At 40.6% G+C, this 23,822-nt stretch overlaps 2 protein-coding genes and 1 long non-coding RNA gene across 4 annotated transcripts in view; 2 read left to right on the top strand and 1 right to left on the bottom strand.

Moving 5' to 3' along the window:
* The window catches only part of Stil (STIL centriolar assembly protein), a 48,346-nt gene extending 47,491 nt beyond the window's left edge, over window positions 1-855 (bottom strand). The window contains exon 1 of one of the 2 annotated variants that reach the window (XM_052177013.1): window positions 659-855. The gene's annotated coding sequence lies outside the window, so the exon portion shown is untranslated. Of the gene's footprint in view, window positions 1-560; window positions 639-658 lie in introns of those variants that run through there. The other variant, XM_052177014.1, reaches the window with a different exon arrangement.
* A 201-nt stretch (window positions 856-1,056) lies between these two features.
* Window positions 1,057-7,201, top strand: LOC127681091 (uncharacterized). The gene is made up of 2 exons (XR_007977077.1): window positions 1,057-1,342; window positions 6,410-7,201. It is a non-coding gene; the product is annotated as an uncharacterized LOC127681091 (long non-coding RNA).
* Window positions 7,202-9,172: 1,971 nt separating this feature from the next.
* Cmpk1 (cytidine/uridine monophosphate kinase 1) overlaps window positions 9,173-23,822 on the top strand; it is a 29,244-nt gene continuing 14,594 nt past the window's right edge. Inside the window, exon 1 of the mRNA XM_052177012.1 lies at window positions 9,173-9,413. Within this exon, the coding sequence (XP_052032972.1) occupies window positions 9,246-9,413 (168 nt within the window). The 5' untranslated portion in view covers window positions 9,173-9,245. The remainder of the gene's footprint in view (window positions 9,414-23,822) is intronic.

Below are 23,822 nucleotides of genomic sequence, written 5' to 3'. Positions count from 1 at the left end.
CATTGCGTAGCAAATGAGGACCATCAAGTTACCGTCACCTCTTCTCCCTCTTACCCAGAGAAAGTTCTTTCCATCCTCTTACCTTGGCTGACCTCCTCAGCCCTGCCAGCATTACTGACAAGTCCCTCCAGTGTAGACACAAAGGTGTCTATGAACAAGTTTTTCCCCTGCTTGGAAACTTCATAGTTAAGGTCCTACCCAATTACTGCAACTATAACCCCTGGTCACTCACCCTCCAGTCCTAACTCAACTATCTGTAGTTGACAGAACTGCACAGGATGTCCTCCCCTTCCTTTGGAATTTCCTACTAAATCCTTTCATCCAACCTCCAACTCGAATGTGCAATCTCTCACGGTGACATTACTGTCTTTGTGTTACAGTACGTCCACGCCTCACTTTTGACATAAGCCTACTCCTATAGACCACCGACTATAAACAATAGATTCCTTACAGTCTGGGGCCAGATAGAACGCAAAAGCGAGGATCGGGGTTTCAGTCTCCAAAAAATTTCTACAGTGAAGTCAATCTGAAGCAAGTCACAATGTGATCTTCTTTCTCACTTTTTAGCTGTGAGGTCCGCCTTCTCTCGTCCCTGGCAGTCGTGCGGTCATCGGTCCCACCGCGCTAACTCGGACCTTACAGGCCGCTTGTTACTCACCGTGCTTCCCGGGCCCGGAGGGCGCCTTGGGGAACCAGGAGCACGAAGGTCCACCGTCGCTATTGTCACGGCCGCCGCCAAGCTAGGGTTTGGTTGTTGGGTGCGTTTGTTGGGCACGCAGAAGTAGGAGCCAAGTAGAGTTTCAGATGACTGCGGCCCCGCCTCTGGGACGTTGAGGTCGCGGGAACCGAGGCGGCAAGCGCCCGCAGGAGAAAAACCAAAGGGCGCGCCGCGCCTACTGATTGGCCAGAAGCCCAGCCAGTCCCGCTGTCGGGGCGGTACTAAGAGCGTCACGCAACGTCTCAGCCTATCCCAAGGTTCTTTAGAGAATCGAGGGCGCCACCATAGCTCTGTGTCACTACTCCGAGGATTTAAACCTTCTGTTGGTCAACGGTTAAGTTCCGGTTTGGCTGGAGTTGGCTAAACGCATGCGCAGTTAAAAAAAAAAAAATCCCGGCTGACTAGCTTGAAGTGCATCAAGCAAAAAACAGTGGTCTGACTGCTGGGATCGACTCAGCCGAGATTGGTTCTCCCCTGTAATTCCTGCGCTCTTCCGAAGCAGGTGCTGAGACAGGAGGCTCGCCACGAGTTGAAGACAAACTGGAATTGTTTAGAGACCCTGTCTCAAAAAGACTAGAGTCGAGTGTGGTGGTGCGCCTTCGCCTTAGTCCCTGCTTTGAAGAGGTGGGTGGAGGCAGAGAACTCCGCAGTTCTAGGTCGTCTAAGGTACCTATGGAGCAAATGAAAGACCAACTTGGTCTACTTGAGACCCGAAAGGTTTTCAAGCCCTTGAATGATCTCAGAGATAGAGGAGATTAAATTTAAGTTGTTTCTTAAATACAATCGATCTTATCAATTTTGGGAAACTCGCTGAACAGAAAAAGCTGGTGACTGTATTTATTTTCAGTGCTAATATTGGGGACAGTTATGGTGTGTGATTTATGTGTGTGTGCAGTCAGAGGTCCATGTTGGAGATCTTTGAGATGATCAGGAATTTATTGTAATTAAAAAAAAAAGACTTAAAATTTAAAAAGGAAGCACATCCATAATGTTAGGGGAAGGTAGCAAATGTGTTTTTAAATTAGTTCGTGTTACTTTAAACTTTGTGTATTTTTAAAAAGTCAGATAAAAGTCTTAATACATTAAAGACTTTAGTTTAATAATGTATCAATGTTGGGTTAATAGAAACAAATGTACTTACTTATATAAGATGTTAAAAATAAGGGGGAGCAGTGGGAGTGTCTTCATTTTTTTCTGTGTAGCTGAGACTGTTCTGGGCGTCTAGCAAGCAGCTAAGTGGTAGTGTAGGACCCCAACATGTGCAGGGTCCTGGGTTGAGTGACTAGGACCACACAATAAGTACATACTTTAACAGGTAAAATCTGGGGCTGTAGAGATAGCTCAGAGGTTAAGAGCACTTGCTGATCTTGCAGATGATCTTGGTTGCGGGCCTCACAGTTGTCTTCTGGCCTTCTTGGGTGTACCCACCCCTGGCTGCCGCACATGCATAATCCATAAATAAATCTTTTTAAAAAAGGTTATGAAACCCAGTGCTTGTGGTAGTGCACACCGCTAATCCCACCACTGGGGAGGCAGAGGATCTCTGTGAGTTCAAGGCCAGCCTGGTCTACGGAGTTAGTTCCAGGACAGGCAAAGCTGTCTTGGAGATTCTTGGATTTTTTTTTGGGGGGGGGGTGTTTTTAAAGTCAGGAAAGACAAGAGGAAACAAATGAAAAGCTAAAGCATATATTAACTTTTGAACAACTAAAACATGAGAACGCAAATGTCAGCAATTTGTGAATTAAACATTTTATTGACACTGGACTTCTAAGCCAAATGTATATGTAATGTTATCAATAAGTACTTGTTTGTTTTGAGACAGGGTCTCAGAGTCCAGATTGATCTTGAACTATGTAGGTAAGGATGACCCAGATCTTCCTACTCTGCTCTTCAAGTGTTGGGATTATAGGCATGGGCCCCCACAGCTGGTTTATGCCGTTCTGGTGCTTGAACCCATAACTATTGTACATGTTGTATAAGAATCCCACCAGCAAAGCTACATCCCCAGCTCTAGTGCATAAATACCTCATACCAAAATGGAAAATGATTGCCTTTGGCAAACAAGAAGACTGCCCTAAAGACAGCCCAGCTGTTCATTTTTACTTAGTTTTCTTTGTAGTATTGGGATTGGCATGTTAAGTAAGTGCTCTGCTACTGAACCACATCCTCAGCCCCAAAAGCCCTCTTTTTTTTTTTTTTTAAGAATTATTTATCTTATGTATATATGTACACTGTTGCTGTCTTCAGACACACCAGAAGAGGGCATCAGATCGCATTACAGATAGTTGTGAGTCATCATATGTTTGCTGGTAATTGAATTCATAACTTCTAGAAGAATACTCTTTTTTTTTTTTAAGATTTATTTATTTTTGTGTATTTGAGTACACTGTAGCTGTACAGATGGTTGTGAGCCTTCATGTGGTTGCTAGGAATTGAACTCAGGACCTCTGCTTGCTCCAACCCAAAGATTAATTAATTTATTTATTTATTATTATATGTTATTATTATTACACTGTAGCTGTCTTCAGATACCAGAAGAAGGCATCAGATCTCATTACAGATGATTGTGAGCCACCATGTGGTTGCTGGGATTTGAACTCAGGACCTTCAGAAGAACAGTCAGTGCTCTTAACTGCTGAGCCATATCTCCAGCCCCCAACCCCTTTTTTTTTTCTTCAGAGTCAAGGTCTTGGTAAAGTCCTTAGGCTGGCCAGGAACTTGCAGTGTCACCCAGCTAGGGTTACAGGTATATTCATTCCATCATGACCTACTGGCCCACCTGTAGATTCTTTACTGCCACTGCACAACACTTCACAGAGAGCTTTTCTCCAGCACAACTGTACCCAAAAACCTGCACTATTTCTGGGGGGTACCATTTAAGATGAACCTCAGAGAATACCAGAGGACCTGACTCTCTCCTAGGTCATGTGGATAGGCATTTCCTCTATGGCTCAGCAGAAAGCTTATATTGGTGCAAAACAAGGCCTGTGATTGGTGGAACTAGAAGTACTGCTGTGACTGGTGCAAATACATTCATTTGCATGCCACATCCACACAGTCCTCCTTGCTCCTCCACACGGTAAAACCAGGCTATTACCTCACTTTTTAAAGCAGGCAGGAAGTACTCTTCTGTGCTGCCCCCTAGTGTTGCAACATGAGGCCCAATAAAAGGCTTCTGAAAAATGAAAACGTTAATAGCTTTATTTTAAAATTGAAAAGACGGTTTATTTTTAAGAAAGCTTGTATTTCCAGGTATCTTTAAATATTTTCTTTGAGCAATGTTAAGTGCAACAAGCCCAATTGTGCCACTTGGTCTCCAAAAATTCATTTTCCTTATCTACGACGCATTGTACACTATCATGAATGTGCGTCAGTTTGTTAAAAGGCTGTCAAATATTGCTATGCTAGGTATTCTAGAGTTAACATTACTAATAAAGGAGCGCCGTGATCCCATATTTGAAGAGATTATGGGAACTGATTTGTTAAGTCAGAAAAGGCTAAAGTATAATGAAATAAGAGCTGCAAACGCTACCAAGGACCTCTTACACACTAAGTGTTGTGTTAAATGATAGGGGAAGTCTCAATGACGTGGCAAGCATACTACACAGAAAGTACAGTTTTATAGGCTAAGTGATAAGAGGTAATTATCCAAGCCCAGTGTGAATTACTGGTGGATTGCCTGCCAGGATGAATAGACTGACTTTATACTGTGTTGCTGATCTTTGATCCTTGTTTATATTTATATAGTACATCAAGACACTAGAGTTTCCATGGCTGCCGACCTTTATGGAAAATGACTGCTGTCTTGCTCTAATTTGTTTCACAGAGACCCATTTCAAAATGTATTATTTGGGGCTGTGAGTATAGTTTAGTGGTACAGTATATAATGCATTATAAATATACAATGTACAATTATACTAATTACATAATTATATAAATATATATTTATTATTATATATTATTACATATATATGTTATATAAATATATATAACATAAAGTTAATTATAAAGGGAAAAATTCATCCACAATTCTATATCCTAACTGCTGTAGAGTAACTTTGTCCCAGCCGAAATTCACATGTTGAAAAAGTTTTTTGAGCAAGATCTCGCTATGTAGCCCTGCTGACTTAAAATTCACAAATATCTGCCTGCCTCTTTATGCTAAGTGCTGGGATGAAGGCGTGTTGGGATCTTAGCTTCCAATGTGATGGTAGAAAGTGGATGATTGGATGAGGTCTTATGAACAGGAGTCCTGCTCTTACAGAGGATCCCCAGAGTACTTTCTGTTTTCTTTCTACCCAGCGAAGTCTCAGAACATGGAAGCTGGCCCTCACCTGGTACTGAATTGGCCAGTGCCTTCATATTAGGCTTCATCTCTTCCATAAGAACATGAGAAATTTTGTTATTTCAAATCTACCCAGTTGGTGATATTCTGTTATATGGCCCAAGTGGAAAAAGACACTAACATCAATTGGTTTTGGAGACTGGAGCTTGCTTTCTTTCTCTTTTCTTTTCTTTCTTTTCTTTTCTTTTTCTTTCTTTTTCTCATCCTCTCTCTTTCCTTTTCCTCCTCTTCTATTTCTTTTTCTTCTTCCTCCTTTCTTTCTTTTTTTCTTTTTTCTTTCTTTCTTTCTTTCTTTCTTTCTTTCTTTCTTTCTTTCTTTCTTTCTTTTTTTTTTTTTTTGAGACATGGTTTATGTACTCCTAGCTGTTGTTGAAACACTATGTTTCAGAGCTTGGATTAAAAGCATGTGCCACCATGTCTGACTTGTTTTTTTTTTTTTTTTTCCTCATTCTTTTTCCATCCTGTCATAGTTAGCTTCAGCTGTTAACTTGACACAAAACTGGCCACCTGAAATGAGGGAAACTCATGGGATTGTCCAGATCAGTTTGGCCAGAGGCTATGCCTGTGTGGGATTTTATTCTTATTGATGTAGGAGGCTGCCCACTGTGAGGAGCACCATCCCTAGGCAGCATGGCCCGGGCTGGAAGGGCAGCTGAGCAAGTCAACAAGCCGTGGTCCAAGAGAAGCATTCCCCATGGTCGTTCTTCCTCTGCCTTCACTTGATCATGGGATGCATCATTTAAGCCCGGAAACCCTTATCTGTCTGCCTGCCTGTCTGTCTGTCTATCTATTTAAAAAGCAGGGTCTTACTTTGTGTCTCTGGCTGGCATGGAACTTATAGATATGCACTTGCCTTTGTTTCTTGCATGGAAGCTTGTGTCCCCACATTTAATCCTTACCTCCCCAACTTGCTTTTGGTTCTGGTGTTTGCAGTGGAGATGCAAACTAGAACAGGTATCAGTTCCCAGTGGTCAGCCTTAAACATTTTTTTGTTTGTTTGTTTTGTTTGAGACAGGGCTTCTCTGTGTAGCCTGGAACCCACTCTGTAGACCAGGCTGGCCTTGAACTCAGAAATCTGCCTGCCTCTGCCTCCCAAGTGCTGGGACTAAAGGCGTGAGCCACCACTGCCTGGCCAGCCTTAAACATATTTACCTATAACATGGTTTTTATGACTAGATAAGTCTTCAGTATTATATTTGATGGTGCATGTAATTCTTACTGTGAGAATTAAAGAGAGATTGGTATCAGGAACAAGGATGTGGAGAGGAATTAGCAGCTTTTCCAGCTCCAGTTCTGCCCACAGCTGTAACAGACCCAATTTCCTTTATTAATTTTTGGTATCCCAGTTTCTTCTTTTAGAATGTGGTAAGCAAGAAACCCGTGAGACCAGTTATACCTACAACAGAAATCTATCCAACAACACCTCCAGGAAATAGCTTCCCGTGTACTAGATGGTTATGAAAACCTGTTTACAAAGTTTACAGCCTACATTCATAATCATGTAATGAAAGACTCATGTCCCAATATCATGCTGTTTCAGTCCTGTATAAACAGTCCTTCAAGCAGCTTTCGAGTCTAGAGTGAAGATTCCCAATGCAGAACAGAGCAACAGAAGTAACAAGATTTGATGGGGGACTCAGAGAAAGCTGCCTAAAGGTGGTAAAATTTGAGCTGAATCATGAAAAATTAATAGAACACAGGCAGCCAAGTGTGAGGAAAGTAATGGGAACAATCATTTGCCTCTAAAGGACAATTCTTACAAGAAGGATGGACAAATGGTGACAAGCCACAATCTCTAAGCCCGAGAGACTACACTATAACATAGACATACTCTGAGAAGATTGCCTCTGCACAGAGTATGTACTCCCAAAATGAGCTGGAGAGATGGCTCAGCTGTTAGAGTGTTTCCTGCTATTCCAAAGGACCTACACGGGGCTCATCCAATCACCTCTCATTCAAACTCAAGGGGCCTCCGTGGGCCAGAACACCCTGAACCACCATTGCCAAGACACTACTCTCTATGTACACTTTGGACCTCCCTGTGACCCTCGAGTAAAGACATCTGGTAGAGAAAAATCCAGTCAAATTTGTATTTTATGTTTTAATGTCATCCCCAAATAATTAACATAAGCAAAGTAGCTGTCACATAATGGGCATTCAAAAAAATGGATGTACCTATGAATGAATGAAGTGTACGCATGTCAGCTTGTGGATACTCTGAATTTAGATAGGGAATGGCTCTTTAGGAAGTGACATCCACCTAGTCTATATCTTTAGGTACTGTTCTTGCACATCTAATTGTTTGCATGTAGGTGAAACTCATTGCTTCCTCCAAGATACTGAGACAAAATGGATCTGTAACTAAGAGAATATGGATTCTTTGGGGACTAATTAAGACTAAGGTGCTGAGGTTGACCTTTTGCTCAGCAGCAGGTTTAAATATTAAGCACCAGTGCATCCTGGGGTCTCATAAATCCTGGCTCTTTGGCTTGTTTCATGGATATTATCTCCTTAAGCATTGCATAATCTAGCACATCTTACTAAAGCTAGGATACCACACACGAGTGTTGGAACTGTAGCAGCTTTAATAAACTTGGCTCATGATGGGTGAGATGGCCCACTAAAGTGCTTGCTATGTAAGCATGAGGACTTGAGTCCAACTGCTAGCACCCATTTTTTGAGATACCTGTAATATCAGCACTGGAGGAATCTTCGGGGCTCAGTGGCCAGCCAGTAGAGCTTAAGATTTGGTGAGACTCTTACTCAAAAATGACTGTAGCACTAGGTACAGTAGCACACACCATTGATCCCAGCAGAAGAAAGCAAATCTCTGTAAGTTTGAGGCCAGCCTGATCTATATAGAGACTTCCAAGATATCCAGGACCTGAAAAATAAACATGTGATTGGGGAAGATTCCTAATGTCAACTGTGGCACACAAGTTGGACCTAGACCCTTGGGTGGAATTCTTTGTTCTGGTGCTCTGCTACGGAAGCAACAACGAGTGTCTTTTTGTGTTTGCGTGTTTGCCTCAAGGCCTTCCTAAAAGTTAGCCAACAGCATAGACTCTTCTCACAGACCTCACACCCTTAAGATCTTATAGCTCCCTTGGCCAGAGGAGACAGTGGTCACCAGGGGAGTATGCACAAAAGAAAATAAGGCTCATTTACTTTGATATCTTTTAATTTCTAGTTTAAATATCCTTTAGAACTTTTCTTAATTGTTATGTGTTTCTGCTATGTGGACTTCAGAGATTGAGCTCAGGCTCCGGGTTTGGCAGCATGTAGCTGAACCTGCTGAAGCACTAACTGGCCCTAAATAACTTTCTTTAAAAAAGGCAATCCAGAGCCAGGCAGATCTCTGTGACCTAGAGGTCAGCCTAATCTACATAGCAAGGTATGGTGCGTGTGCAACACACCATACAGCGCAAGTGGAGGTCAGAGGGCAACCTTCAAAATTTTTTCTTTTTCCACTGTGGGTTCCACAGGGAATGACTATTCAGGTCGTCAGGCCTGCACAGTTAGGTACTTTTAGCCACAAGGTTTGTAAGCCTTTAGGAATCACATATAAGCTGTCTCTACCCTGAGTACTGGGATTACAGGCATGGCTCATGGCAACAGAGCTAAGTTTAAAGGCTTTCACTGAGGTTAGAATATAACCTAAGTGCTTTTCCATAACCGCTCAACTCTCCATTTATGACTTTCCATTCCCCTTATCCAGCCCTAACCTTCCAACATGCCCTCCTCTCTTGGTGGGTCACTGTATCCCAGTCTCTGCTCTTTTCAGCCCTCAAGTCTGGGTTCCAAGGTCACCTCTTTAGAGGCCTTCCCTGCAAACCTCGCCCAAACCGTTCTTGGTTTCCTTCCCAACGATGCCGTCGTTCCTACTGACTCCTGTGTTTGCCTATTCAGTTCGGCCGCTTTCATGGGAAAAGGAAATCCGGATTGAACCACTGGTCTGGCTAAGCATCAACCCAGGTTATGATACTGAAAAAATAGCCTTGGGTCTCTAGGCACCTTAGTAAGAACCGGAACCACGAGCGGAAGCTGGCGCTGCGCGAGAGGCCCCGCCCCTTCCTGTCGCGGCGGCCCGCAGCTGGCGGCGGGGCCGTCGCCCGCTCAGCCCGCCCCCTCCCTGCCGCCCCGCCCGCGCCGCCGCGCCGGCCGCTGTCAGAGGCGCGTTGTATGCTGAGCAGCTGTCGTCGCCGGCTGCTGCACGTCCTGGTCCCGAGCTTCCCGCCTCTGACCCGGAGACTGCAACTCTTCCCTCTCCACCTCATGAAGCCGTTGGTCGTGTTCGTTTTGGGCGGGCCCGGTGCGGGCAAGGGGACCCAGTGCGCGCGTATTGTCGAGGTGAGGCCGTGCGGGAGGGCGACGGAGAGCTCCCGGGCTGAGCGGGCCGGGGCCCGAGGGAGCAGCCGCGTTGGCGGCCGCGCCCCCTGCTGTGGGGCGCGGACTACGAGTCCCGACGGCCACCGCGCGCCCGGGCCGAGGGGCGTCGAGTCTGCGAGTGCGCGCCGCGGTGTCCGCTTTGTTTCCGCGCGCCCTTGCTTCTTCTCCCGGGATCCTGGTCTTGTCTTCTTGCTACATCCCGAGCTGTCAGTCTCCCGGCTAACGCGCCTCGAGGAACCTGACCCGGATCTTGTGGTAGTTAAAGTACCAGGACTGTGCGAGCACAGGCGCTAACCTTTGGCCCCGCTGCCAACTCACGCCTTTTCCTTGTGCGAGTGAGTCACTCACTCTCACTGAATCTCAGTTGTCTAAGCAAATAAAAAACTATGCTCTCCGAGAAAGTAAAACACCACCCAACTATAAAATCCTCTTATTTTTAAAAAAAAGTTTGCTTTAGGGCTGGAGAGATGGCTGAGCGGGTAAGAGCGCCTACCTCCAAGTTCCATTGCTGGGACCCACAGAGAGAGAACCAACCGACCCCATCTCCACCCACCGCGAGTTGTCCTGCGATGTTCACTCTCGAGCTGAAGTGTTTGCCCACACAAGTAATTAAATACAATTAAAGTTTTGACATGTTTACCAGTTCCATTCTTTTAGTATTTGAGGTCAGGGGTGGCATGTACCCGGAGAGAGGCAAAGACTTTAAACTCGCGCAGGTATGGGTTCACACCCCGTTTTCCTAGCCTCTGTGAGCTGTAATGATGTGGTGCGGAAAGCTTAATGGACTGTCTTGGGCAGTGTTTTAAGGGAAAACAAGACAATCAGAAAGAAAAGGCAACCAGGGTTGGGGTAAAACCCCCAACGTTCACCATTAAATTGAGTGCTTGGTAAAAGGTTTTGACCCGGAACTTGATAATTGTTTCCCTATAGGCTGTGACCTATATTTGCTTTGGGTTTTTTCCATGTTCATACATTCAACTCCTGTCTATTCTATTCTCTTAAGAACCCCCACAAATAAATAGAATAATGTGGCCTAAAAGTTAATGTGTTTTACAGTCGTGTTTAGAATTACTGATGACTTTTGAAAACCAGTTAAATCACAAAGCACATAGAATTTTTCTCCTTATTTTTATTTGTTTGTCTTACCTTTTAGAAAGCCAAATGACAAGTGGATGGTTTCAGGTTTACTTTATAAGTAAAATAATTAAAATATAGATAGCATGGTAAAGGAGGGAGTAGGGATTTAGAGTCAAAACAGGTAAGCAGGTACTGTTTTTTTTTTTTTTTTCTAGCCCCAGAGAAGTTACTTTTAGCTTCAGTTCCTTTATAAGAAGGGAGAAAATAGAAATGTCTGTTTTGTATTTGTGACTCTTAAATGAGGTCTCACACCTGGCACATAGATGCAAATGTTTAAGCTTCCTGGTTTTATTATATTGGTCATTTAATTTATTTTTGGAAAGTCAGCAGGCTGATTTAATGTACTGCAAGGAACAGCAGGCTGGGTATAAGATTACTATCTAGAACTGGTCATTTTTATTTTAAAGGGGCATTACTTTTTCTTTTCTTTTCTTTTTTTTTTAAGAAAATACACTGGCTCTCTTCACATACCAGAAGAGGGCATCAGATCCCAATCCAGATGGTTGTGAGCCACCATGTGGTTGGTGGGAATTGAACTCAGGACCTCTGGAAGAGCAGTCAGTGAGTGCTCTTAACCTCTGAGCCAACTCTCCAGTCCCTAAAGGTGCATTACTTTTTAAAACTTGGCATATGATTTTCATATTTGAGTGCACCCAAATACGTTCTAAATTTATGTCCTTAAATGTCTGCATTCAATCTACTAGTAACCCGTTACTCCACTGAATTAAAAATCTCTGTGTTCAGCAACTAGTATTTCTGCTTTGTGAAATAATAGTTGATAATACTGTTAATCCATGATGATATGATTTTTTTTTAATATCTATTCTTTACTTAACTATTTAAGACTTTGGCAGTTAGATAAGCTTAAGCTGTGGGTTGTTTGTTTCTGTTTTTTGTTCATTTTTCTGGTTGTACTGACAGTGGAACCCAGGGTCTCACACATGACAGGCATGCACTCTACAACAGAACATCTTTGTACTTTTTACTTTAAAATTCTCAGTAAGGTGTCCCTGTACCCACTCTGTAACTAAGGCAGGTCTTGAACTTGGCTCAATGTCATAAAAAGCTGTGATTATGGGCCTGTCCCACCAAGCCATCTAGAATAAATTGTTTTGAACTGTGCTGTTGATCCAGCTGCCATAAACATCCACCTGATACTCTGCTATTTCAGATGTATAATTTAACAATGACTGATCCTTAGCTGGTTAAATAAACACTGGATGTCTATAGTCGGGTAAGTCAGGCATTTTTCTCCTTTGTGAGTCTGCATTTTGGCTTAGTATTTTATTATGCAGTCAGCTGTGAACATAATCCCCAAAGATGGCAAGTTTTAAAATTATTTTTTTTTCCTGTAGGGAAGATGTTATATCACTTAATGCTAATCCTCACTCAGGCTGGCCTCAAACTCTATTCTTCTGCCTCAGCCTCCCAAGTGCTAGGATTGGAAGTGCCTGCTGCCATTGCTGACAAAAGTACACCTTGGTTTCAGGGATACAGAACCCGAGGGTACCTGGCTCTCTCCTCCAGAGTATTGGAGCTAGGTAAGGGAGAGTGTAGCAGAGAAGCTGGGAGTTTCTCTGGAGTCACACTCCACTTTAGTAATTGCTCCATGGGGAGGGGAGGGCAGGTCAGATGGAGAGAGATCTTTACTGCATCTCCTACTGGGACGAGAAGTTTTGAGGGAGCTTTGGGAATTGGCTTACCTCATTTGTAGTGGTCCTTTCAGTTTAATTTTATTTTCTAGTTATTTCTCAATCTGTGTCCTCTGATACTATTTTCTAAGTCTCTAATACTTTTATTTGAACTAATATTCAGTGGAACTATTATATAATGATATATTTCTGAGATTCAGAGGGATGCTGTATCATTTATTTATTTTTTTTACTTATTGTGTGTACATAAGCATATATTCACATGCTTTGGCTCATGTGTAGAGGGCAGCTTTGTGGAGTTGGTTCCCTCCTTTCACCTTTATGTGAGCTCAGGGATGCAAATCAGGTCATCAGGCTTCATTTGTTAATTTTTAAAAATGAAGCTTTATATTTGTTTTGGTCAAAAATAAATTAGAGTGCTGTAACCTAAACATTAGTTTTGAAAATAGTATCCCCAATTTTGTGTGGGTTGGTTGGAAAGAATATTTAATTTCTTTTTCACATACTGTGAACATTTTGTTTACATAAGTAGTGAGTAAAGCTTATGTTTGTTATCTGGGCCATAACTTCCTTAAGGGCCTCCTCAGATGGATGACTCACACTGTGGTTAGAAAAGTTTTGGATGAGATCGAATTTAGGCATATAGAGATCAGAACTTGATTTTATTTACCTTTTTGTCTTTGTTGTTGAGCATTGTACCTAGCACATGGTAGGTACTTGTTGAATAAAAGTAATGACAGAAGACGGTAATGTATCATGAAGCTGTATACATTTTAAAAATTTGGTCTCTAGGGGGCACCCAAGTAGCTTTCTGGACCTAACATGAATAAGACCTATCTTTGAGATGTTTTTGTTTTTGTTTACTCTGAGTGAATGAATGGTAAGTATGCTGAGCAGGATTTTAAAAGCTTTTGATTTCAAAATCCAGAACTCAGCCCATGTGTTCAGAAGGCACTAAAGAAATATCTGGTAAACCTTAAGTTCTATTCTAGTCTGTTAAGGGTAGGACCATTTTTTCTCTAAAGGATATAGTTAAAGGATGATTCTTTAAAAAAGACAAATTAAAAGCCATAAACAGTCTATAAAAGAAATGGTTTGCAAAACACTTGCCTTTGGGAGCAGTAGCCACTTTTCTAGAGGACCCACTTAGATTCATAGCACCCATGTGGTGCTCACACCATCTGTAACTTCAGTTCCAGGGCATCTGACTCCCCCTTTTGAATTTCACAGACACCAGGCTTTTACATGGCACACGTACATACATGCAGGCAAAACACCCATACAAGTTTAAAAAGCAACAAAATTGGACTCTATTGAAGAACCACTATTTCTTTAAGAGTGCTTGTTGTAAGGAGTTTTTTGTTTTGTTTTGGTGGTGGTGGTTTTTGGTTTTGTTTTGTTTGTTTTGTTTTCTTTTATTTTTGGCTTTGGTTTTGGAGACAGGGATTCTCTTTGTAACAGTCCTGGCTGTCTTGAAATTGGCTTTGTAGACCAGGTTGGCCTCGAACTCACAGAGGTCTGCTTCTGCCTTCTGAGTTAACATAAGGTTTTTTATGTTGATATTTTAGAAGAGGTGAGAAGAGCTTCTATTTTACTTTTCTATTTAAATGCAAAAGTAATGTCTGGAACAGCTTCAGTTTCTTTTTCCTATCTGTATCTTTAAAAAAAAAAAAAGACTTCCTGTTTTAATTTTATGTGTGTGATGAATATTTGCCTGCATATACTACATAAATGCCTGCTGCCTTTGCTGCCAGAAGAATGTGTCAGTTCTCCTAGAACTAGAGTCATATACAGTTGTGGGCTGCCGTGTGGGTGCTGGAGCCAAACTGCACTCCTCATAAGAGCAGCAGATGAGCTGAGCCATCTGTTGAAAATATTTAAAATTTTTACATCTAATAGGTTATTCACTCCCTCCCCCCCAAACTTAGTTAATCATGTTTATTTAGACTTTTAGGGCTTTCCTATTACTTAGTAGATTTTTATTTGTAGCTGCAGAATAGTCTGGATATTGTCATAGCATAGTTGTACCATTTCACTTGATGACTATTTAGAACAGTTTCTATAGGTGTTTTTGCTGTTAATTGTGCTTTAGTGAGCTTTCTTGTAAATATAACTTTGTGTATGGATATTTTGTTTATTAGATTCATAAAAGTGGATTGCTGCCTCAGAGGATCTGTGCTTTATTTTAATTGATAATTACTTATGATTACTTGGAAAAAATTTGAGTTTTCCAGAGCAACACAGCTATTAAGATATGTAATTTAGACATGTAAAAGTGTTTATATTTGGAGAACTGTCTCACACTTATAAAGGCTGAGAAGTCATATGAGAGGCCATATGTAAACAGGAGAATCAAAGAAGCTGGTGTAATTTAGAGTTAGAAGACCAGAGAACCTTAAGTTTTCTAGGAGAGCAATTTTTCTTTTTTTCCACCTTTTATTCTAAAAAGTCTCATCAGATTGGATGGTGAGATGAAGAGAGCTGATCTGTTTTCAATCCTGTTCAAGTTTCCTGGATTTTAGTAACATGGCCATCCTCTTGCTATCATTGACTCTATTTCCTTAAACTGTGAGTCCAAGTAAACCCTCCTTTAAGTTGCTTTTTGTCAGATGTGTAGGCCTAGCAATGTGAAATGTGAACATCAGAGTTCATGGCCTTTGTAAGTCTCAGACCAGGATACCAAAACAACCTCCAGTTTCTCTGGGTTAGAGGAGCTAGTAGTAAATTTTTTTTCTCCCCAAGATGGGATTTCTTTGTATAGCCCTGGTTGTCCTGTAGTTAGTTCTGTAAACTAGGCTGGTTTTGAGCTCAGCGATCTACTTTCCTCTACTTTGAGTACTGGGACCAAAGGCCTGCCTGATATATCTGAATCTAATAGTTAAAAAAACAAAATAAAACAAAATATTAGAATTAATCTCTTTCTCAGTCTGCCCTAAATTGATCTTTCTTCAGTATCAGTTATTTCCACATCTTTATTCTCTTTGAAATCTTGATTTATTCCTTATGGATTGAAGTTACATGGAGCATATTTGGTTAATCTAGACATGTTCCTGTTCAAATGCTATTAGAACTGTGTTTGTGGAAGACCTCAAAGTCACACACAAGTACAGTCTTGTAACAGTTGGTTTTGAATTGAAATCAGAGCATTTCTAAAAAATGACTTCAGGGACTAGAGAGATGGCTCAGCGTTAAGAGAGTGTGCTGGCTGTTCTTGCAGGGGACCTGGGATCAATTCCCATCACCCACATGGTAGCTCACAGCCATCTGTATGTAACCCCAGTTTCAATGCATTGGATGCCCTCTGGTGGGTACTAAGCACCTACTTGGTGCACTTACATACAGATAGCTACTGATACATACGAAATAAAAATAATTTTTAAAAAGGAAAAAATCACACTAGGGAGGCTTTGCATGGGCATCCCCCCCCCTCTGTGTGTGTGTGTGTGTGTGTGTGTGTGTGTGTGTGTGTGAGAGAGAGAGAGAGAGAGAGAGAGAGAGAGAGAGAGAGAGAGAGAGAGAACAAAAGCGAGCGCACACAGAGGCTTGCTGTCTTATTTTTTATGTTCCGGGTCTTGTTACTTTTAAGCTAATACCTTAGTTCAGCTGCTGCATGAAAGTGTATTTGCTGTAACATTTCAGTTGCTTTAACCTGTCAAATCAAGAATATTTTTTACAGACTAAACATGATAAGAGCGTTTAGAAGTTTATAGAGAACAGGTGTAGCTGGAGAGACTCTTTGCTGACAGTTTTGTTCTGCCTGATGAATAAAGTTAACAAAACATCAGTTGGATTAAAAAAAAAAAGAAAGAAAGAAAAAAAAAAAGCACTAGTTGTAGCTTACTACTCCCAGAAAGGTCCTGGGAAACTTATTCTCTGTGCCTGTTTTCTGTCAGTCTTTTCCAAGAGACCTGTAAGTTGGTTCCATTTACCATTAAAGAATACTCATTTTTGGATATGTGAAAGACTGCTTCCTGCCCACTTCCTGTTTGAAGCTTCCAGAATGGATTGGTCATTGGTGTTTGCTATTGGAAAGCACATGTGTTTAAATGCACAAGATTTACCTGTATCGTTACATATGGTTTAGGTGGATCATAACATGAGTTTCCATTTTCTTGGTGTCTACTGAGAGCGTAGATGCACTTTAGAAGTTTTGATCATGTGATTGACTTAATGGTTAATTTGGGTTATCAGATGGTCGAAGATTATCATTGTTACTCATTTAGTGACTGTTGGGCAACACATGTAGAAATGGTAGTGTTTCAGAAGCAAAGAAAAGCAAGGCTGAAGCAAATGAGATAAGCAAATGGCCAGAATCCAGCAGGATCAAGATGTCAAATACACCTGGTTCTTTGTGTGGGGGAGGGGGTAAAGTTTTTGAGTGCATCCCTGTGTTACACATTCCTGGTGAGTCTCCCTTTAAATGTGCACCAGCAGATTCTATGAGTCAAAGGTCATAACAGCCCATCTATCCCTAATAGGTAGGTAGCATAAGCAAGAAGTAAAATTTCGTTATATTATGCCATTGAGTTTGGGGGATTGCTATATCATAACCTAGCCAAACTTGAGATGTACATATGCACAGCTTGGAAGCTAGGAGTTGATTACCTCCTTTCAGACAATTATTGCTAAATGCTTAACTCTACTAATACAGAGTATATTCTGGACTTACCTGTGCATTACAGGTATGAGTACAATACTAATGATGAGGAAGCAAATTCCTTTAGAAAGGTAAGTTATATAATGGAGTTCTAGAACAATCCCTGAACTACTTTGAAGTTAATTCACCCCTGATTCCTTTTTTGTGACTGGGGAACTCATTGCTAGATGCTAAAGCCACCATTAGCACTTATTCCAAAAGCATTATCCAAACACAGGAAGCATACAATTTTCATAACTCTAATTTTATATATGGAAAGTTTCCTGTTGGGATTTCTCTTTCAATAGATAGCTTTCCCTCCTTCCATCAACTCTCCCACTCAGGGAGCTTAAAGAAGCTTGCAGGCTAAAACTGCATATCTGCATTGGTCACCAAAGTATATTAAGGTCTAATTACTGAGATCCATTAAAGACTAATTCTCAGTGGATCTCAGGAGAACTGGATCAAGTTTTCTGTGTTAGCCAGGAAGTCAGCACATTTCAGTTTCCCCTGGAACTAGAGTTGAGGACAATTGTAAGCTGTCATGTGGGTAATGGGAATAGAACTGGGTCTTCCAGAAGAGCAGCTAGTGTTCTTAACCACTGAACCATCTCTCCAGCCCTGCATCAAAAGTTTTAAATTGTAAAACATAATCTCATCCTGTGTCCTCCCCCTTTTTGTAATATACTTGGAAAGAAAGTTTTTTTAAAAGATGTATTTATTTATTTTATGTATATGAACACACTATAGCTGTCTTCAGACACACCAAAAGAGGGCATCAGATCCCATTACAGATGATTGTGAGCCATCATATGGTTGCTGGGAATTGAACTCAGGACCTTTGGAAGAGCAGTCTTTGTTCTTAACCACTGAGCCATCTCTCTAGCCCAGGAAAGGAAGTTTTAATGACCAGGTAATACATCTTGAATATTTACTCATCTGATGTACTTTTTCAGGCTTGTGATAGAGAACTAAAAACTTGGTAAGTTATTCCGGTTCTACAGAGGAGACAATAACTGGTAATAGTTTGTATTGGAGTTGAAGGGGCAATATATAGAAAGGAAAGGAGAGGTAGAGTAGGCTCTAGTTAGTTACATCAGATTAATTTGATGGGAGAAGGTGCCCATTTTGCAAATGATTTCCAGTGATTTTTCTCAGTGTATAGCTGTGGTAGGAAAAGAAATTTTATAAAAAACATTTTCTATGAGTTTGTCCCTTTTTATGGCATTTCCTTGGTGAGCACTGCAATTAAGAACTTGTTTGCTCTTCAGTACAAAAGTAGACATAGTTATCTCTATTCAGTATTAGATCCTAGGCTGGATTAGGATTGATTGCTATTTAATGGACAACATATATTCTTGGGCTTGGCATGGCGGTACACATCTTTAATTCCAGCACTCTGGAGGCAGAGGCAGGCGGATCTCTGTGAGTTGAGGCCAGCCCTACATAGAGAGTTCTAGGATAGTTAGGGCTATACAGTGAGGCCCTGTCAAAGCAAAACATATATTCCTAGATTGACTTTAATTTTAGAATGTGCAAAATGTATTTATGAAGGTAAATTTTATACCAAAATATAGTATGGACAAATTCTCAAAGCCAGATTTTACTTAGACTTTCTGGTAAGATAGGCTGTTAAACTAAAAATGAAGGTGATTCTTTTCTAGAAGCATTATTTGATTATTTTGTTGTTGAGAAAGGTTGCTTAGCAGTTCTGATAGGTTATTTTGAAGCTTAAGATGGTGTAGGTATTTTGCCCACTGTATCTATACACATGGTATTTTTCAAATGTTTTGTTTATAATTTTGAACTCTAATGTCTGGAGCCAGGGCTCATTGAATATGTTTCCTTTTAAACCTTTGGGTAATCTCATGAATTCTAAATTTGCATCTGTTTCTAGGATGTAAAACTGTACTGTTTTCTGTCTCCGTCTATAACTCTTGACTCCATGCCCATGTGTTGCTGTATTGTACTTTGGTTTCTCCTTTGTTTATGGGATGGATCACTTTTCAGAGAAAATTTTATCTAAACATTTGAGTTGATTTTTGGTTTGGGGGAAGTTCATGGAGACCTTTGTCTAAAGCTGTTATTTTCTTTTAAGATTTTTTTATTTTAAGTTTGTAGTGGTTTTGCTACACAAAGACATGTGTGCCATGTGCATGCCTTGTGCCTGTGGAAGTCAGAAGAGGATGTCAGACTCCCTGGTCCTGAGCCACCATGTGGGTACGAGGATCTGAGCCTGGGTCCTCTCCAAGAGCAGACAGTGTTTAACTGCTGAGCCATCTCCAGCCCTTAAGCTGTCATTTTCTAAATGATCTCCTTTCACATTTGAAGTAAATACTGATTGTACAGGTTCAGTTTCCCTTTTTCTTGGAACCAGGTTTGGAGAAGTACAAGTGCTACCATTGGACAGTGTTGAACTGAGTTTATGCTGTTGTTGGAATTGTTAATTTTCAAAAACATTTATTTATTGCGTATGGGCATGTGGAAGCCAAAGGATAGTTTGCAGGAGTTGGTTCTTTCCTTCTGTCTTGCTGTTGCTAGGGATTCAATACAGGTCTCCAGTCTTGATAGCAAGTGACTTTATCTGCTGAGCCATCTCACCAACCTAGAAATTAGATTATTGAGTCAAAAGATGTGCAAACTGAAACTTAGATTTACTGACAACTCTCCCTCCCCTCCTCTCCCCTCCTCTCCCCTCCCCTCCCCTCCCCTCCCTTCTCCTCTTCCTCTCCCTCCCCCTCTCTTCCAGACAGGATTTTCCTGTGTAGCCCTGGCTATCCGGGAACTCACTCTATAGACCAGGCTGACCTTAAACCAGGCTGACCTAAACCTGCCTCTGCCTTCTGAGTGCTGAGATTAAAGGTGCACCATCACTGCCTGGCTATAAAAATAGTTTCTTCTAAGCTGTTGCCCATCCTTTGTTTTTGGTTTTGTTTTTTGTTTTTTTTCTTATATTTTGAGACAGGGCCTCACATTTTAGCCCAGACTTACCCTGAACCTACTAGGTAGCACATGCTAATCTCAAACTGAAGGAAGTCCTCCTGCCTCTGCCTCCTTGGGTCTAGGGTTATGAACTGACACACCAAACTCATTTATCCTTTTTGAGCCATAGTCTTGCTATATAGTCTAGGCTGGCCTAAAACTTGAGATCTTTCTGCCTCAGTTTCCCCAAGTAACTCCTTTATAATTCTGAAGCCTTTCTCTGTTCAGAAGTTTTTATGTGATCAAATATAAACCCTAGTTATTTGACTTTACTTAGCAACACCTGTCTATATCTCAGAATTCTTTTTCTTTAGCACTGTTTGCTTGCCTTTTGCTTTAGAGCTTTAAGTATCTGGACATTTGCCTATGATGAGATAGGGATCTGACTTTTCTATGAATGGATACCCATTCCATTCATTGAAATGGTGCCCTAATGTCACTTATTCATTTTTCTTCACTGATTTGTAAGGTTTTTGTTGTTCTCTTTTTTCCTTCTTTCTTTCTTTCTTTCTTTCTTTCTTTCTTTCTTTCTTTCTTTCTTTCTTTCTTTCTTTCTTTCTTTCTTTCTTCCTTATTATTTTTTTATTTTATTTTATTTTTTTCTCTCTCATGTAACCCAGATTGACCTCAAACTCACTAGGAAACTGAGTCTGATCCTCGTGGCTCTGGCTTTCACCTCCCAAGTCTGGGATTACAGGGATGTCACTACACTTGCCTCTTCACTTAGGTATTTTTTTAAAGATGTATGTATGTATGTATGTATTTAATGTATACTGTAGCTGTCTTCAGACATACCAGAAGAGGGCTTTGAATCCCATTATAGACGATTGTGAGCCACCATGTGGTTGCTGGGAATTGAACTCAGTGCATCTGGAAGAGCAGTCAGTGCTTTTAACTTCTGAGACATTTCTCCAGCCTATCTTCACTGAGTTTTAATGTTGACTATCACTGAATTCCCATTTATACTGTTTATATATTGTCTCAGAACTGCTTTGTTAGTACCTACTTTATATGCCACCAACACACTATTTTAATTATTGTGGTTTTTAAAATACCACAATAAATATAAATTTAAAATATAGTTAGGCAAGTCCTCATTTGTAATTGTTAATATTATTTTCAATTTTGACTACTTACTTATGCCTATTTCTGGTAAATTTGTCAATAAATTCATCAAGTTGTTTTTTTTTTTTTTTTAAAGCAAGCAAACATGTCTGGTATGTAGTTAGGTTAGTGGCAGAGCTCCTTGCCTACCATTATCAAGAGGCTTTGGTTTTGATCCCCAACATCATAAGACAGACAAATTCCAATCAGATTTTCAATATCTGTCTGTCTGTCTATCTTATCTATCAGGTCTTACTGTATAGCCCTCACTGGCCTGGAACTCACATTGACCCATCATCCCCTTTGCCTCCACCCAGTAGGAGGTACATTTTTAGATTAATATATAAAAATACAAATGTTTCAGTAGGAATCTTTCATAGGACTTAATGTTTTTTCTTATTTTTCTTTGAAAATTTCACACAATGTATCTGATTCCTTCCTTTCAACTTCCTGAGGTATTCCCCCAGTATATCTTCCTTTCAACTTCATGCCCCTCTCTCTTTAATAGCCCACTGAATTTAAATGATGCTGCCCATATGGACATGAATGTGGCATCATCCACTGGAGAATGCTTCCTTTTTATGATTTAGCTTTTATTTATGTTGTACAATATAGTGTTTTGTTTCTTCGTATAATTCTTACACAATGCATTTTAAGTTTATTCCTAAATTTGTTTTTATCACTATTTTTATTACATTTTAAAGTTTATGTGTGTTTGTGTGTATTTGTGTGCAGAAATCAGAGGACAACTTGCTGGAGTTGGTCCTCTCCTTCTGCTAAGTGGGCTCTAGGGATTGAACTCAGGTCCTCAGGCTCAGCAAACACCTTTACCCACTGGCCATCTTACCTGTCTTATTTATCACTGCTCTAATGAGGTCTTTTTTTAATCTGTATATTTTCTTTTAAAATTTTACTTTTTATTAGTGTGTGTGTGTGTGTGTGTGTGTGTGTCAGTGTTAGGGAGACAAGTGTGCACATATGTAGCCAAGTGCCAAAGGACTGATTGTGGAGATCAAAGGATACATTTTGGGGATCAGTTGTCTCCTTACACTATGGGTTCTGAGGATTGAACCCAGGTTGTCAGGCCTGTGCAGCAAATAATTTAGACCCATTGTCCCCATCCCCAAATGAATATTTTCTGGTTAGTCACTGCTAATTGATTGAAAAGCTCTTGATCCATTTAAAAAAGAGTAATCAGAAAATATAAACAAACCAGAGAAATAAATTCTTATTGTGTTGCACTGTTTTTTGTTTGTTTTTGTTGTTATGCACAGAAATATCTGTATTGCCAGTTTTTGGAACCTCTGTATTTAAGGCTTTGTGCAGACTTTGGTAGACTTTGGTTTGGTTTTAGTTTTGGACAGGGTCTCACTGTATAACCCATGCTGTCTGGAATTCAAAGAATCCTCTTGTATGTGCCTCCCAAGTGCTGAATTAAAGGTGTGTGCCACTAAACCCAGTGCAAGCCTGTTTTTCAGATGGTTTCTTATTGAACCTGGGGCTTGCCATTTTAGCTAAACTGTGACTGTCCTCTGGTCCCCATGCTAGGATTACAGACTGTATGGTTATGCCCCACTTTTATGTAGGTACTTGATCCAAACTCAGGTCCTCTTGTTTGTAAGGCAAGCACTTACTGAGCCATCTCTCCAGACCCCAAAATAATAAGGACTTTGAGGGCCAGAGAGAAGACTTAGTAGGTAAAGTGCTTGCTAGCAAGCCTGACCAAAGTTGGATCCTTAGAATGCAAATGGTAGAAGAGAATCGGCTTTCAAGAGTTGTCCTCTGACCTCCACCAGCATACCCACATACATATACATATACACAGATATATAAAGGAGTCTTTTGAGACAAGGCCTCTCTATGTAGCCCAGAGTAGCCTTGAACTCACAGAGGTTAGCACACTTCTTCCTTTCAAGTAAAGGTGTGTGCCACCATATCCAGCAAGAAGTGTTTCTTTTATTTTAAGACACTGAATAATTTTATTTGCTCAGTTGCTTCAAAGCTATATTTGTAGCTTATATTTCTGCTGTCTTCCTTCTGTGAAATTAAGGAGAAGCCACATAACAGTCTGGTGTCACTTTCTAAATTCTACATGAAAAGAAAGAGGAGGTGCTTGGCATTTGAATCTTCTTGCTTTCAAGGTCCTTATATTTGTACATCATTTGTGTCTTGAACTCTGCTTTTTCTTCTTCTTTTCCCTTTTAGATAGGTTTTTATATAGCCAAGGTTTGTTTCCAACTTCTGAACCCTCTTGCTTCTGGTTCCTGGGTTCTGAGATTACAGGTATATACCAACTCTCCTAATTTTATTTTTTTAATTTTGATTTTTTATATAGAACCACATCTAATTTTTAAAATTTTGTGTGTGGGGGTTTGGTATTAAGGGTATTAAGCTTAGGTGAAGTATTATACCACTGAAGAATGTCCCAGGTCTCAACATTATCTAAATTTTGAAAGGAAGGCAGTTGATTAAAAGGTGAAAATTTTTAAATTAAAATGTGTGGTGGTTTGAATGACAATGTCCTCCATAATCTCATATATTTAAGTGCCTAGTCCCTTGGTGGACTGTTTGGGGAAGGATTGGGAGGTGTGGTCTTGGAGGAGGTATATCCTTTGAGGGTGGGCTTAGAGGTTTCATTGTGGATTAGGATATAAAGCCCTTAGCTACTGCTCCTCCAGTGCCATGCCTCTCTGCTTCCTGTTTTGATTATGTACTAACTCTCTGAAACTTTAAAACAACCCCCAATTATTCATGGTGTCTCTCCACAGCAGTAAAACAGTGACTAAGCCACAGTGGTTTGAGTAGATTAAATTGACATCTGCCTGCTTATGGTAAAAGAAAGTACTCTTCTGTTCTTAT

The sequence above is a fragment of the Apodemus sylvaticus genome, chromosome 3, assembly GCF_947179515.1.
Source record: "Apodemus sylvaticus chromosome 3, mApoSyl1.1, whole genome shotgun sequence".
NCBI lineage: Eukaryota > Metazoa > Chordata > Mammalia > Rodentia > Muridae > Apodemus > Apodemus sylvaticus.
The sequence above is the reverse complement of the archived record's forward strand: the minus strand, read 5'-3'. Positions and strand labels throughout refer to the sequence as shown.